This window comes from Rana temporaria, chromosome 4, assembly GCF_905171775.1.
Source record: "Rana temporaria chromosome 4, aRanTem1.1, whole genome shotgun sequence".
NCBI classification, from domain to species: Eukaryota; Metazoa; Chordata; class Amphibia; order Anura; family Ranidae; genus Rana; species Rana temporaria.
In genome coordinates this window covers 424,851,694-424,867,756 of record NC_053492.1, presented here as the reverse complement: position 1 = coordinate 424,867,756, position 16,063 = coordinate 424,851,694, and the positions used below count along the sequence as shown (strand labels likewise).

General features: G+C 47.8%; 1 protein-coding gene across 1 annotated transcript in view; it reads left to right on the top strand.

Annotated features, from left to right (window-relative positions):
* The first annotated feature begins 861 nt into the window (after positions 1 to 861).
* Positions 862 to 16,063, top strand: part of LOC120937867 (calpain-2 catalytic subunit-like) — a 145,237-nt gene continuing 130,035 nt past the window's right edge. Inside the window, exon 1 of the mRNA XM_040351393.1 lies at positions 862 to 1,338. Within this exon, the coding sequence (XP_040207327.1) occupies positions 1,102 to 1,338 (237 nt within the window). The 5' untranslated portion in view covers positions 862 to 1,101. The remainder of the gene's footprint in view (positions 1,339 to 16,063) is intronic.

The window sequence follows — 16,063 nt, the reverse complement described above, 5'->3', positions numbered from 1 at the left end:
ACAATTTCAGGTGGCAGCACCCCCCCCCCCCCCGGTTCTCTTCTCCAGGGGGCTCATGCCTGTGTAAGGGGCCCCATAATTCCTGATGGCGGCCCTGAAGCCGCGTACACACGATCGGTTCGTCTGATGAAAACGATCTGATGGGAACTTGTTTTAAAACTATCTGATGGTTAAAAAAACGATAGAAAAAAACGATCGTCTGTGGGGAAATCCATCGGTCAAAAATCCACGCATGCTAAGAATCAAGTCGAAGCATGCTCGGAAGCATTGAACTTCATTTTTCTCAGCACATCGTAGTGTTTTACATCACCGCGTTGGACACGATCGGATTTTTAACCGATGGTGTGTAGGCATGACTGTCCCTGGTTTTATTGAGCCTGGCAACCCTGATGGGGCCCCCTAGTGGCATGGGGCCCTCGGGCAGTGCCCGAGAGCCCCAATGGTCAGTCCGACCCTGCTTGTATATCAAGTCAAAATGTATTAAAAAATGTTGCTTGTCTTGCAAAACGCTCTCAAACCAAGTTACTCTCAAACCAAGGTTTTACTGTATTATTATAGATGATTTATATGGGGCCAGCAGTTTGCACAGCCCTTTACAAAATAAAGGTAGAGTACAGTGACAATACACTTTAAAACAAGGGGGTTAGGAGGGTCCCGCTCATGAAAAAGTGTATTTTTTTATTTGCGTAGTTAAAGAAATTGCAGATTTTCTGCACGCAGCATCCCAGGTGCTTTGCACTATTGGAAGGAGAACTGGAGGCTGGCAGCTGCCTGTTCAGACAAGGCACACCCTGCAACTGTCATCTGACAGGCTGGGCTGCCTCTTCCTGCAGCTGTAATGGGAAACCTCCTTGATGACGTTCCTCAGTATGATCTGCATTAGTTCCATCCAGCACTGTGCAGTCCCCTCTCCTCTGCACACACCAAGGGATGCCTGCACCTTTCCTCCCTCTGCTTTCATATATATATAACATCTATCTGTCCTGGGCTATCAGTACAAGGACTGCTCTGCAGTGATTTCTCTGTGCATGCTTCCTGCCACCCTCACTTGCCCACCCTTGTGCCCACTGGCTGCCTTCCTGTGATCACAGTCCAGGGACGATGATCGGTTCAGCAGCCAAGTTGGTTCATGACCGGGCTTTGGCCGATGGCTATGGCACCAATGAGAAGGCCCTGAAATTCCTCAACCAGGACTATGAGACCATAAGGAATGAATGCCTCCAGTCCGGGACTTTGTTTAAGGATTCCTATTTTCCAGCCATCCATTCCTCGCTGGGGTTCAATGAACTGGGAGCCAACTCCTCCAAAGTGCAGGGGGTGGTGTGGAAAAGACCTACGGTAAGTCACCGGCTTCTGGGGAGTGCATGTTGTATGAGAGTTGTAGAATCTGGGACTGTGGAACTACAAATCCCAGCATGGGCTGATCTACGGCAAGATTACCGTTCGTAGGTTGTTGCTGTGACACTGAAATTCTCAGGGCAATCAGGTAGGTTTTGCACCTTGATGTAAGCTCCTTGAGGGCAGGGACTGATGTGAATGTGCAATATATATGTAAAGTGCTGCGTACATTGATGGCGCTATATAAGTTCCTGTAATAAATAATAATATGAGAGCTGCCAGTGTAATTTTCTAAGTATGTGACGGTGCCAATGGGCTGTCATCCTCATTTCACTACTTAGCTAATCACATATGCAGAACAAGTATGCGGGTGGGGAGTTCCAGCTTGTCTGGATTCGTAGCACTTCCGAGTCAATATCGAGCTTAGACATGGGGCAGAATGATAGCCTTGGAACTTGTACCCTTCTAAAATAAGTCAGAAGCTGGAGGTCCCATCTTTCTGTACTGACAGGTTCCCTATAGAAAGGTTGGGGGGGATCCTGACAGCCAACGTCCCAGTTTATATGTAGATACTGACAGGTCCAGGGCAGTCTTAATAGCATCTTGGGCCCCTGGGCAAAGTAATGCTCTGGGGCCCCTACAATGATGACAGTGCAGGTAAACAGACATCAAGTAGGTAGGAGGCAGACTGCCTCCCCTGTGTATCCATCACTCTCAGTGCCATCATGGTGCCCCAAATTTAGGGCAGCGTGGGCTCAAGGACCAGCTACTTTGGGGAAAGTGCAGGGGCCCCCCATGCAGCTGGGGCCCCTGGGCAGTGCCCAGGTGTACCCTCTCATTAAGACAGCCCTGGTCAGGTCCTAAATGTTTATGTTCCTGGTGACTACTAGTCCCAGCATGTCCAAACTGTATGAAGAAGTGCTAATGTTAGTCCTACATATGGAAGTTTATCATCATTTTAACCATTCCCGTATAGCATTTATAATAACTAGGGTTGTCCCGATACCGATAGCAGTATCGGTATCGGGACCGATACCGAGTATTTGCGGGAGTACTCGTACTCCCGCAAATACCCCCGATACTAAAATAGAATACTTGTTCCCCCCCCCCCCGCCACCGTTAATCAGCGTGCAGGGATCATTACAGCTTTCGTTTGAATAGCTGTATCCCCGCCGCGTATAGACACTCCCCCTTGCGTGGGATTGGATGGATGATCTGTCCAATCCCGTGCAAGGGGGAGTGTCTATACGCGGCAGGGATACAGCTATTCAAACGAAAGCTGTAATGTTCCCCGCACGCTGATTAATGGCGGCACGTGCGGCATCATCAAGGTATGTAGGACATGGCTGCATTATGTGGGGGACTTGGCTGCATTATGTGGGGGGCATGGCTGCATTATGTGGGGGACATGGCTGGAATATGTGGGGGACATGGCTGCAATATGTGGGGGACATGGCTGCATTATGTGGGGGACATGGCTGGAATATGTGGGGGACATGGCTGGAATATGTGGGGGACATGGCTGGAATATGTGGGGGACATGGCTGGAAAAATGTGGGGGACATGGCTGGAATATGTGGGGGACATGGCTGCAATATGTGGGGAACATGGCTGGAATATGTGGGGGACATGGCTGCAATATGGGGGGACATGGCTGCAATATGGGGGGAACATGGCTGCAATATGGGGGGAACATGGCTGCAATATGGGGGGAACATGGCTGCAATATGGGGGGAACATGGCTGCAATATGGGGGGACATGGCTGCAATATGGGGGGACATGGCTGCAATATGTGGGGGACATGGCTGCAATATGTGGGGGACATGGCTGCATTTGGGGACACATTTAAAAAAAGAATCGGTATTCGGTATCGGCGAGTACATAAAAAAAAGTATCGGTACTTGTACTCGGTCCTAAAAAAGTGGTATCGGGACAACCCTAAAATAACTGAAATGATCAAGACAACCTACCACCAACAACTAATACAGCAAGTGGTGGCAGGAATAGGGGGTGATTTCCTCTGTTAATTTTGTTTAGCAAAAATGTCACAAGACTATTTATTTATCTCTTGTGTTTATAAGATAAATGGATGCAGAATGTTTGGTGTCTAAGGCAGAACTCCACCCAAAAGGGGAAGTTCCGCTTTAAGGACTCGTTCCCCGCTAATCTTGAACAATTGGCACTTTGAGGAGTGGGGGAGAGCAGGTGCCCGATTTTTACAGGTATCCACTTCTGTTATGACCACCACGACGCTCGTAAATGGAAGTTCTTCCCCCTCCCCTTTAGTCTTCTGGAACACTGACAGGTCCCAGAAGACATCCACCATTCACGATGCGCATTCGCAGTGGGCACTTGGTCGTGAAACTGTCAGAGCCGGGTGCCCATAGTACAGATACCAGCGCCAGGGACTGAAGACAGCAGGTGAGACCGATTGGGGTGAGCTGGATCGTGGGGCAAGTGAGTGGCTCTTTTTTTAAAAGTCAGCAGCTACAGTTTTGTTAACTGCTGACTTTTACTTTTTGCACATGTGAATGGAACTCCGCTTTACGTGATGCGCTTGGAGCAAGGTCCCATGTCTCCTTCGGTCCAATGAAAACCTCCAGGGCTAGAGATAGCTGACATCCTTCTGTATATAGTGGGTTGTGACTTGAGTGAGGCATAGTGGCTGCAAGGTGGTTAGTTATTGGGCGCCAGACACTTCTTGAATGCAAAAGAGAGTTTATTTCTCTTAAAGGGTCAATAAAGGCAAATTTTTTTTTTTTTTTTTAATAACAAACATGTTATACTTACCTCCACTGTGCAGCTCGTTTTGCACAGAGTGTCCCCTAACCCTGTCTTCTGGGGTCCCTCGGCGGCTGTCCCGGGTCCTTCTCGCAAAAGCTTTCTACCTTCATGCGAGTGAGCTCGCATGGTGGAAAGCCTTTGCGAGCGCGCTCCCGTGATACAGCGGCGGGCATAGCCGCCGACTGTATCACTTGGCCCCGCCCCTGGTGCGCCGCGTCATCCACTGTGATTGACCGCAGCGCCAGCCAATGGCTGTACTGCTTTCAATCCGTCCAGCCTAGCCCATCAATGGGCTGGCTGGGAACTGAAGACATGGACACGCGCGGGAATTTCGAGGGCTCAGGTAAGTAAAACGGGGTTTCGGGGGGGGCGGTACCGTCGGATGTTTTTCACCTTAATGCATAGGATGCATTAAGGTGACAAAACATTTACCTTTACAACCCCTTTAACAAACTTTTGGGGGAAAGAGGATTGGGCCAGGACACACTTAGGTAGTTGCAAGTTCAATTGGCAGACTCCGAGACTTAAATAGGAGGACAGCAATGCAGGGAAAGGCATCCAGCAAGACGCCACATCTGCATGTGTAGGAATGCTATCTCCTATGGCAGTGATGGCGAACCTTTTTGAGCCCGAGTGCCCAAACCGCGACACAAAACCAATTTAATTTTTTCAAAGTGCCAACATGGAATAAATCTACCAGCGGCTCTGTACAGGAGGATAGGACTGATCATCCCTTTGAATGAGCCCTAAGGGACCAACAACCTTACCATTGTGTCCAGATAAAAAACCTTTGTGCTTTTTCAAAGGAGTGCATTGTGCTCAAAATACAGGGATGGGATGGATCAGAGATGGGATGCTCAAAATACAGGGATGGGATGGATCAGGTATGGGATTCTAAGAATACAGGGATGGGATGGATCAGAGATAGGATGCTCAGAATACAGGGATGGGATGGATCAGGGATGGGATTCTCAGAATACAGGGATGGGATTCTCAGAATACAGGGATGGGATGGATCAGAGATGGGATTCTCAGAATGCAGGGATGGGATGGATCAGGCATGGGATTCTCAGAATACAGGGATGGGATGGATCAGAGATAGGATGCTCAGAATACAGGGATGGGATGGATCAGGCATGGGATTCTCAGAATACAGGGATGGGATTCTCAGAATACAGGGATGGGATGGATCAGAGATGGGATTCTCAGAATACAGGGATGGGATGGATCAGGCATGGGATTCTCAGAATACAGGGATGGGATTCTCAGAATACAGGGATGGGATGGATCAGGGATGGGATTCTCAGAATACAGGGATGGGATGGATCAGAGATAGGATGCTCAGAATACAGGGATGGGATGGATCAGGGATGGGATTCTCAGAATACAGGTATGGGATTCTCAGAATACAGGGATGGGATGGATCAGAGATGGGATTCTCAGAATGCAGGGATGGGATGGATCAGGCATGGGATTCTCAGAATACAGGGATGGGATGGATCAGAGATAGGATGCTCAGAATACAGGGATGGGATGGATCAGGCATGGGATTCTCAGAATACAGGGATGGGATTCTCAGAATACAGGGATGGGATGGATCAGAGATGGGATTCTCAGAATACAGGGATGGGATGGATCAGGCATGGGATTCTCAGAATACAGGGATGGGATTCTCAGAATACAGGGATGGGATGGATCAGGGATGGGATTCTCAGAATACAGGGATGGGATGGATCAGAGATAGGATGCTCAGAATACAGGGATGGGATGGATCAGGGATGGGATTCTCAGAATACAGGTATGGGATTCTCAGAATACAGGGATGGGATGGATCAGAGATGGGATTCTCAGAATGCAGGGATGGGATGGATCAGGCATGGGATTCTCAGAATACAGGGATGGGATGGATCAGAGATAGGATGCTCAGAATACAGGGATGGGATGGATCAGGCATGGGATTCTCAGAATACAGGGATGGGATTCTCAGAATACAGGGATGGGATGGATCAGAGATGGGATTCTCAGAATACAGGGATGGGATGGATCAGGCATGGGATTCTCAGAATACAGGGATGGGATTCTCAGAATACAGGGATGGGATGGATCAGGGATGGGATTCTCAGAATACAGGGATGGGATGGATCAGAGATAGGATGCTCAGAATACAGGGATGGGATGGATCAGGCATGGGATTCTCAGAATACAGGGATGGGATTCTCAGAATACAGGGATGGGATGGATCAGGGATGGGATTCTCAGAATACAGGGATGGGATTCTCAGAATACAGGGATGGGATTCTCAGAATACAGGGATGGGATTCTCAGAATACAGGGATGGGATGGATCAGAGATGGGATTCTCAGAATACAGGGATGGGATGGATCAGAGATGGGATTCTCAGAATACAGGGATGGGATGGATCAGGCATGGGATTCTCAGAATACAGGGATGGGATGGATCAGGCATGGGATTCTCAGAATACAGGGATGGGATGGACCAGGCACGGGATTCTCAGAATACAGGGATGGGATGGATCAGAGATAGGATTCTCAGAATACAGGGATGGGATGGATCAGAGATAGGATTCTCAGAATACAGGGATGGGATGGATCAGAGATAGGATTCTCAGAATACAGGGATGGGATGGATCAGGCATGGGATTCTCAGAATACAGGGATGGGATGGATCAGAGATAGGATTCTCAGAATACAGGGATGGGATGGATCAGGCATGGGATTCTCAGAATACAGGGATGGGACGCTCAGAACACAGGGCCCTTCCCAACAAAGCATTGTCCTCTGCCCCCTTCACATCCCCCCCACATACACAGCAGTGTCCTCTGCGAGCCCTCACCTCTCCCTCCCTCACCCATAGCACTGTCCTACCTGTGCATGTGTTCAGCCAAAGTCCTCCATATTGCCATGCTTCAGTGCTGGAGGCCCGGCCTGCACAGGAAGCCGCTCTCCTATTGGCTGCCCAAGTCCAGGAAGGGAGGATCATTCTTCTCTTCCTGGCTATTCAGAGGCATTGCGCGCTGCTTACAGCAGACACTCCCTCTGTGTTATTTCCATTGGGCTGCTTTAGTGTATGCAGGGAGGGCTTTACAAACATCTGCCGTCCCACTGCTAGATCGCATTAATGATAGAAAGGGAGCCGGCTACTCCGCGCCCGCACAAGTGAAAATAACTGCATTGCTGGGGGATTCCCTCTCCTATCCTGGGAGCCTGCTGAGTGCCCACAGAGAGGGCTTGGCGTGCCAGCTGTGGCACGCGTGCCACAGGTTCGCCATCACTGTCCTATGGCAACAGTCTTTAACAGTTTCTAACACAAAACATAACAGTTCCTTTCTCTTCACAGTGGTATCTTCCTCCCTAGCTTGGCACTCAAGATACCTCTAAAGTGTCGCCCCACTGGCCTGCTCGGTCCCTGGCTTGACACACCAGGCTGCTCTGCAAGTGTCCCCTCCACTGGCTGGGTCCCTGGCTTAATACCCGCTTAAGTTTCCTGATTCTTCACCATCCCCAGTTGGTGAGAACACTTCTCCGGTACCTTTTTCAGCTACTCACTGTGGTCCCTGGTAATATTGTGGTTGGTCCCTTAGTGGTGACAGCTTCCCTTCTACCTCTGATCACTCAGGTACTCTGGCTGGCAGAACCATCACTTTTGGTTGGACTGCAAGCCACAGTCCCAACCCTGCGCTGCTATCTTGCTTTTGGATAGGCCCTCAGACATCCTAGCAGCCTGATGTGCCAGGGATAGCCCCAATCTCTGGCCTAGCAACCCGGGCAATACAATACACGTCCACCCAGACAGCCGTCCAGGTGGCATGGCACACTGATCACCTGACTCCACACAAATATATAGGCTCTCCGAGCAGGCCAAGAGATCCAAGAAAACCCCTGCCCATTGGCTGAGACAACCTATATACCCATAATCTGACCTTGCGTTGCCCTTCTCCTATCTAGTATCACTAAGTATCTGGCCACCTAGAGGTAGAAGAGAAAAGTGCCACCAGGCCAAACTTAGGGAGAAATTAATAGATCTCTATCAATCAACCAGGATAACTCCTCCTGGCAAGTAAATTTGGAGGAGAATCACTGCCTAAACTTCAGGGTGCTATACGCTTAAGGACCCATTTCACATGGGGCGGATTTTTTTCCCCTACGGATCACAGCAGAGAGCGGATGGATGACACATCTATGACCGCTCAGTTTCTGCAGAGAGGACATATACAGCGCGCTCTGCTCTATGGGTGGCTGGGAGTAAACAGACTCCGCTGTCCATTTACACCCAACTACCCTCCGATCATATACCATGCTCCCAATTGTCCCTGATTCCGAGGGACTGTCCCTGATTTGGAACGGATCTATATAGTTGTATATAAAATGCACTTTTTATCATTCAAAAAGTGTTTCCCAGTGTTAAACCTTTCATCCAAACTCTAAATTGCTGCAATTGTAAAGTTCAAAAGCCAGCATTAAAGCGGAGGTTCACCCATACCTTACACATTTTCCCCTTCGCTTCATGCTCGTTTTGTCTAGGGGAATCGGCTATTTGTTTTAAAATATGATCCGTACTTACCGTTTACGAGATGCATCTTCTCCGTCGCTTCCGGGTATGGGCTGCGGGAGTGGGCGTTCCTTCTTGATTGACAGTCTTCCGAGAGGCTTCCGACGGTCGCATCCATCGCGTCACGATTTTCCGAAAGAAGCCGAACGTCGGTGCGCAGGCGCAGTATAGAGCCGCACCGACGTTCGGCTTCTTTCGGCTACGAGTGACGCGATGGATGCGACCGTCGGAAGCCTCTCGGAAGGCTGTCAATCAAGAAGGAACGCCCGCTCCCGAAGACCCATACCCGGAAGCGATGGAAGAAGATGCATCTCGAAAACGGGTAAGTACGGATCATATTTTAAAACAAATAGCCGATTCCCCTAGACAAAACGAGCAGGAAGCTAAGGGAAAAAAAAGGAATTGGGTGAACTCCCGCTTTAAGAAAGTAGCAGTATTAATAAAAAAGCACTTGTGGGTTTAACTAATCCTTCCCTTTTTTTTTTTTTTTTGTATAATTCTCCTTTAAGGGGTGTGGCAGGGGGTGTGTCCTATGCTAACATATTTTTTGCAAATAAAGGTGTTCCTCATTCCCATATCAGAAAGTTGTGATGTATGATATACTCCTACATGGAAAAGGACAGATCCCCCTTCTCCCGCTCGGTTCTCAGTGTTAGATCCGGTGGGGAATAGATGCAGCATCCGCTTAGGTAAGTATGATAGTATGACATCTCTTTTAAAGCGGTTGTATACCCTCGAAGAAATATATATATATTTTTTTTACCCCTGTAAGGCAAAAAGCCTTACAGGGGTAAAAACCTTAGAACGAGGCATCAGTAACTCACCTGGTCCACGCTGAGGTAGCTGACATGTCGCCTCAGCGTGTCTTCCGGGTATCGCGGCTCCAGCGCTGAGAGTGTCTGTTGCCATGATGTCGCATGCGCGCGGGAGACTTCTTTCCGGCAAGGTCCTGCGTTTGCATGCGCCACTGCAGTCAGCAGCTCATTGCGAGGGGAATATCTCCTAAACCATACAAGTTTGGGAGATTTTTTTTGTACCTACAGGTAAGCCTTATAATAGGTTTACCTGTAGGTAAAAGTTAAAATGAGTATACAACCACTTTTAGTTTTTAAAGCGGCAAGCTTTCAGGATTCCTTAAAGTTGAAATAAGATAAATCGTGAACAGACCAAGGGCCAGATTCACGTAGCGCGGCGCTTCTTTACGTCCGGCGTAGTGTATCTCAGATACACTACGCCGCCGTAACTTACAGCGTATTTCCCGTATCCACAAAGAATTTGTGCCGTAAGTTACGGCGGCGTAGTGTAACTGTGTCGGCGTAAGGGCGCGCAATTCAAATGGATGAGATAGGGGCGTGTTTTATGTTAATACGTCTTGACCCGACGTAAATGGCGTTTTTTCTGAATGACGCATGTGCCGTCCGTGGGGGTATCCCAGTGCGCATGCTCCAAATTAACTCGCAACAAGCCAATGCTTTAGACGTGAACGTCATTCTACGCAAAGCCCTATTCCCGAACGTTTTACGCAAACGACGTACACAACGGAAAATTCGACGCTGGCCTGACGTCCATACTCAACATTGGCTACGCCTCATATACCAGGGGTAACGTTACGCCGAAAAAAGCCTCACGGAAACGACGTAAAAAAATGTGCCGGCCGGACGTACGTTTTGTTGATTCGCGTATCTAGCTAATTTGCATAGTCGACGCTGAAATCGACGAAAGCGCCACCTAGCGGCCAGCGTAAATATGCACCTTAGATCCGACAGCGTACTAAGACGTACGCCAGTCGGATCTAGCCCAGCTTCAGGCGTATCTTGTTTTGTGGATACAAAACAAAGATACGCCGGAGCAACCTAGCAGTTACGCGGCGTATCAATAGATACGCCAGCGTAACTGCTTCGTGGATCTGGCCCAGACTCTTTATTACAGAAGAGACATGCACCGTCTCTGCTTCAAAAAAATACAGTTACCTGCTACACATAATCCTCTGTAGAGTGTACAGTAATCTGCGCATGCACAGCTCAGTTTACATTCCAACACAGGGCCTGTGTTCTGGGATGACTTCAATCCTGCACATGCAAGGGAGTGACATCATCCAGCACTGGCCAATCAAGACAGCCAAAGAGTGGCACCCATAAAGAAAACAGGGAGAATGTATCAGTGCTGGCGAGAGACCCGGCTGGCATTAGACCTTTGGAACAGAGGTAAGTATTTTGACTTTAGTTCCACTTTAAGCTGGCCATCCATTGCTCAGATTTCAACCCATTCTTACTGGTTTGGCCGAAAAGTTCAGTATAGCCCTGTTGACACCACTTCATTCAACAAAAGTTAGTTGTTCAATCGACTTTTGTTGAAGGAGCCTGGCAGAAAATTGTCAGCCAAACAGAGGCAGTCACTGTTCTGGAATTCTGACAGCTTGCAACACTGGCTGTCAAAATACAATACCCTGGCAGGGGGATTCATCTATCCACATCATTGGCATTCCGACTGCAAAGAGATCTATAAGTGTATGGCCAGTCTTATGCCAGCCATACAACTGTAGAAAAATAGTTTGAACGAGTTTTCGAAAAAGCAACACATGGTCATGAGAGCAAACGATTTTTCCATCATGTAATGCCTGTAATTTGGTCAATAAATCGTTCAACTGACATAAATGAATCAGTTTTCCGTTGGTTTTGTCACATATGCCTAGTGTAAACACTTTGGGCGAGAAGCACATTAACCTTTCAATTTATCATCCATTCGGCCAAAGTTTTCCTTTGATTTGTCAGCGCAAAAACGTCACAATTGATTCTTGATCTGTGCCCAATAACTGGAGATAAACAAACTGTCCAAGTGACCGTTTTCCAAAGGATTTGTCGTCTAGTGTATGGCTACCATTAAGCTGGTTACACATTATACAATAGTCTTGTACAATTTTCCTTTCCTTTCAAATTGTATGTAATCAAACGGCCCTTGCACTAAATAGTTGAGGGTAAGGTTCCTTTCACACGGGCGGTCTGCCTGACGGACTTCACTTGCTCAGCGCGGGATCAATCCACTGATCCCCCGCTGAGCATGGCAGATGATAGGTCTGTCTCCACTCGCTGTGCAGACGGACCTGTCAGAGTCCCACTCTCCTCTATGGGGAGATCGGATGAAAACACACCGGCTGTCTATTTTCATCCAATCTGATCCTCCAGACGGATGGAAAATAGGGTCTCCTTTTGCCTGGATTTCACTGACCGGATCGGATATCGGCAGATGTCAGCAGACATATAACCGCTGACATCCGCTGCTCCATAGAGGTGAATGGAGGGTCCGATCAGGTCTGCCTGAAAAACCTGACGGGTGGACCTGATCAGAAAGGGGCCTTAGGCCCCTTTCACATGGGGCGGATCAGTAATGATCCGCCCCGTGCACCTCCGCTTGCTCAGCTGGGATCGCTCCGTTGATCCCCACTGAGCCGGCGGATGACAGGCTGGTCCCTGTTCTAATTAGAGGGAAGAAGATGGCAGTGAAAAATAGTGAAAAATGACATTAGAATTGCTGTTTAACTTGTAATGCTTAACTTGTAATACCAACGGCCACCACCAGATGGCGCCAGCTCACATCTGGTGGTAATAACTTGTAATACCAACGGCTCACCACCAGATGGCGCCAGCTCACACATCTGGTGGTAATAACTTGTAATACCAACGGCTCACCACCAGATGGCGCCAGCTAACAAAAAAAAACCTTCCACCTTCCAAGCCAAGTCACCAGGACCTGAACGGACCTCCCGTGTGAAAGAGCCCTACATCTAAAGGAAATTGAACAAGAAAATTGTATAATGTATGGCCAGCTTTAGATCTGTTCATCAGGCTTTATACAATTTTTATTATCTTATCTTTGTCCCCTAAACTCCAAAATGTTTGTATTAAATAACGGCTAACATGGTACAATACTCTACTATAGCTAAGATAAATTGAGTATTTTGTTGCCAAACATACTGCAATGCAAAGAAAGCTACTCTTCCTCCTGAATGGTTCTTTGTGTGACATTCTCTTTTGCCTTTCCTGTTTTACTATCTTTTTTTTTTTTTACTTCCTTCTGCACCGTTGCTGTGCCTCTTTTTTTATGGACTTGAAAGTTATTCTACCACCGGGAAATCGAAGTGCATATCTGGGAGGCTGTACTGTTTGGGCCTCCAGGCTTATAATCGGCCCTTATGAATGCTCAGTGAGTCACTTTTTCTCAACAGAAACCTTGTTTTCAAAATACATTGATGGCGTGACTTTGTGAAGGAGAACTGTAGGCTGATTTTAGGTGGCTGGTGTTCAACGCTGTATCCTGGCCTAGGCCAACAAGGCCCAGGCCTAGGGCAGCACTTTGCAGGGGGGCAGCACAGAAAGAGTCCCCACCGGCTTGTGCTACACTGTTAGTGTTGCTCCATACTTATGAGGCGGACTGGGCTTAGAGGCAAATTAGTCCAGCGCCCCCATAACGCGGTGGGGTGGGGGCGCTGCTTCTAATTTTGACTGTCCTATCAGTCTGGACCACAAACCTTCCTCACTGTGCTATATGTTTTGTGCTGCACCATCGGTATGGTTATATCCTCCTAGTCCTCTCCATAAAATTATCAGAAATTTGTGCTTAAAGTAGAACTATAGGCAACACTTTTTTTTTTTTTTTTTTTGAATAGAGTAAGGAAGGGTTATAGCCCCTGTCAGTTTATTGTTTACCATCCCTGTCCCATTGCAGAGATTTCCCTTCACTTCCTGCCCCATAGCCAAACAGGAAGTGAGAGGAAACCTATGCAAATTAAGGGAATCCAATGCCCTCCAGGCTCTAAGAGCTTAGTGTCGCCACTCGAAAATTTCAGGGAGGGTCTTAAACAGAAAGGGGAGTGGCCTTGACAGGACGGGGTGGGTCATATTTAAATTAGGGGGTGCATGAGTTTAGTCAGGCCTAGGGCAGCACAAAATCTAAATACACTACTGCTGGTGTTACTTAGACCCCTTTCACACTGGGGCGGTTTGCAGGCGCTATTGTGCTAAAAATTGCGCCTGCAAACCGACCTGAAACAGCGGCTGCTGTTTCTCCAGTGTGAAAGCCCCGAGCGGTGCACTAGCAGGACTGTTCCAAAAGTCCTGCTAGCCGCATCTTTGGAGCGGTGTGTTTACCGTTCCACCACCGCTCCTTCCCATTGAAAGCAATGGGACACCGCGGCTATACCGCCAGCAATGTGCCTCTGCAGAGGCACATTGCTGGCGGTATTGACCCTTTTTCGGCCGCTAGCGGGGGTAAAACCGCACGGCTAGCAGCCGAATACCACCGCAATTCCGACGGTAAAGCGCCGTTCAAAATAGTGGTGCTTTACCACCACTGCACCTCCCGCCCCAGTGTGAAAGGGGCCTTATGCTTTTCCACTCTATAGGTATATCTACAGTATATATCCAGTTTGGCTCGAGCAATTTTTTTAATTTTCCGCATACATAAGGCCCTGCTGTACAATAAAAAGGTGATAGTTGCAAATTTGTATGTCCCATGATATTTGCACAACTAGAGTTGAGCCAAACACCCCCACGGTTTGGTTTGGTTTGGTTTGCACCAGGACTCTCAAACAACGCAAAAGTTCAGACCCAAACTCTGTACCCTATTAAACTCTATGGGACCTGAACGCCCATTTTGAAGGCTTATATGCAAGTTATTGACCATAAAAAGGATATGGGGGGGCCCAGGTACTGCCCTGGGGGGCATGTATCGATGCAAAAAAAATGTTTTCATTCAAATCAGACGAATTTCAATGCATGTGTGGCTGTCCCTGTTCTAATGATCGACTTCTAATGAACGAAAATTTTGAAAAACGATTGATCGTAACTACATCCCCCGATCAGTGTATTATGACAGTGGACTGTCCCGCTGTCATAATACAGTGTTAACCCATTCAGTTTAAAATAGTAATGATTTTATTTTTATTATTTATTTATTTTCTTCTTTTAGAAGTGATCACATTCCCTCGGTTCTCAGCTGCATGAGAGCTAGGGGAGGAGAAGCAGCAGGACACTGAGCTTTCCAGTGAATGGCTGTATGGGGGGGGGGGGAGCACACTGAGTTCCCAGAATAGCTAGAGAACTGACCACGCTGTGTTTTCCTGCTTAGCGTGGTCAGTTTTTAATAGGAAAGCAGAGGGACTGGCCGGAACACCAGGGATTTCACACAAAGGAAGCCATACAAAGAAAACGGGATACTTGCAAGTACATGGTACAGCAGGCACATATCAGGAATAGGAAATGTTGGTTTTATATATTCTTTAATCCTTGATTCCCAGCAGCTTTCACTCTATTCCAATCTCACTTCATCCCTGGAATGTGGGGTCTTCATGTGTGGTACCGCAACACACCTAGGTGTCAATGAGCTTAAGCGGTTCCTTCGGATATTACGAAAAGAAAATACTATGATACTGCTTAGCATATCATGTTGGGTTCCCGTTAAGAGTGAAATATTGTGATATTAGTTGTCTTGTAATACCAGCTGTTGGCTTGTGTATTAGTAGTCTTTCTCCTCCAGTTGTCCTGGTCCTCTTTACACCCACAATCGCAATCTCCTGGTGCAGCAGGGGTTAATAGGACTGAGGGACCCGCCATATGCACTCATCAAACATGCCAACTATGCCTGGCCTCCTTCATACATCGAAGCTGTACTGTATGAAGCCTGTATAGGCCAAATATAGTTTATTGCAATTGCGACGAGCCAGAACCGCAGGGGAACACGTGAGGTGCACGGTGGGCCGATGAGAGACAGCAATAATACAGTTCATCAGTTTACTCACGGTTAGCAGAAAGCCTCCCTGGGCCGGTCGCACAGTGAAAGGGAAGACAGCACAGGATCCTCCGGGGCACGCTCTGCGATAGGGAAACGCCAGCCAAGATGGTGGTTGAGGTGCCCGTGATGACAGGGGTGTTTAGAGTGCTTGTGGCGGCTGGGTCCCTTGATGATAATTGTCGTGACGCCAGTACCGTTAATGGTGGTACAACCAGTTGTAGTAACAATGTTAAAGAATGAGATAGGCAGTGGCAGAATACAACTCACAACTTTTACTGTGTCTGGTTTTGGTTGCAGTACAAACATCCAGTTAGAATACAGTCTCTGGGTAAATAGAGGAATTCTGCTGATCCACTGCTAATAAGCTTTAGTAGGCCTGGACTCAGGGTGTGGTTCAGTAATAATGCTTACTTGTGTCTGGTCCTTTTTGAATCCAGTGACATGAGTGAGGTTGCCAGAGGCTAATAAATCCTTCACCTTTATACTCAAAGGTCTTTGCTGCCGATTAATGGCTTTTATCCTTTGATTTTAGCAGTTTAAATGTGTCCCTTCTCTGGACTGACCTTCACATTCTCCTTTCCTCTC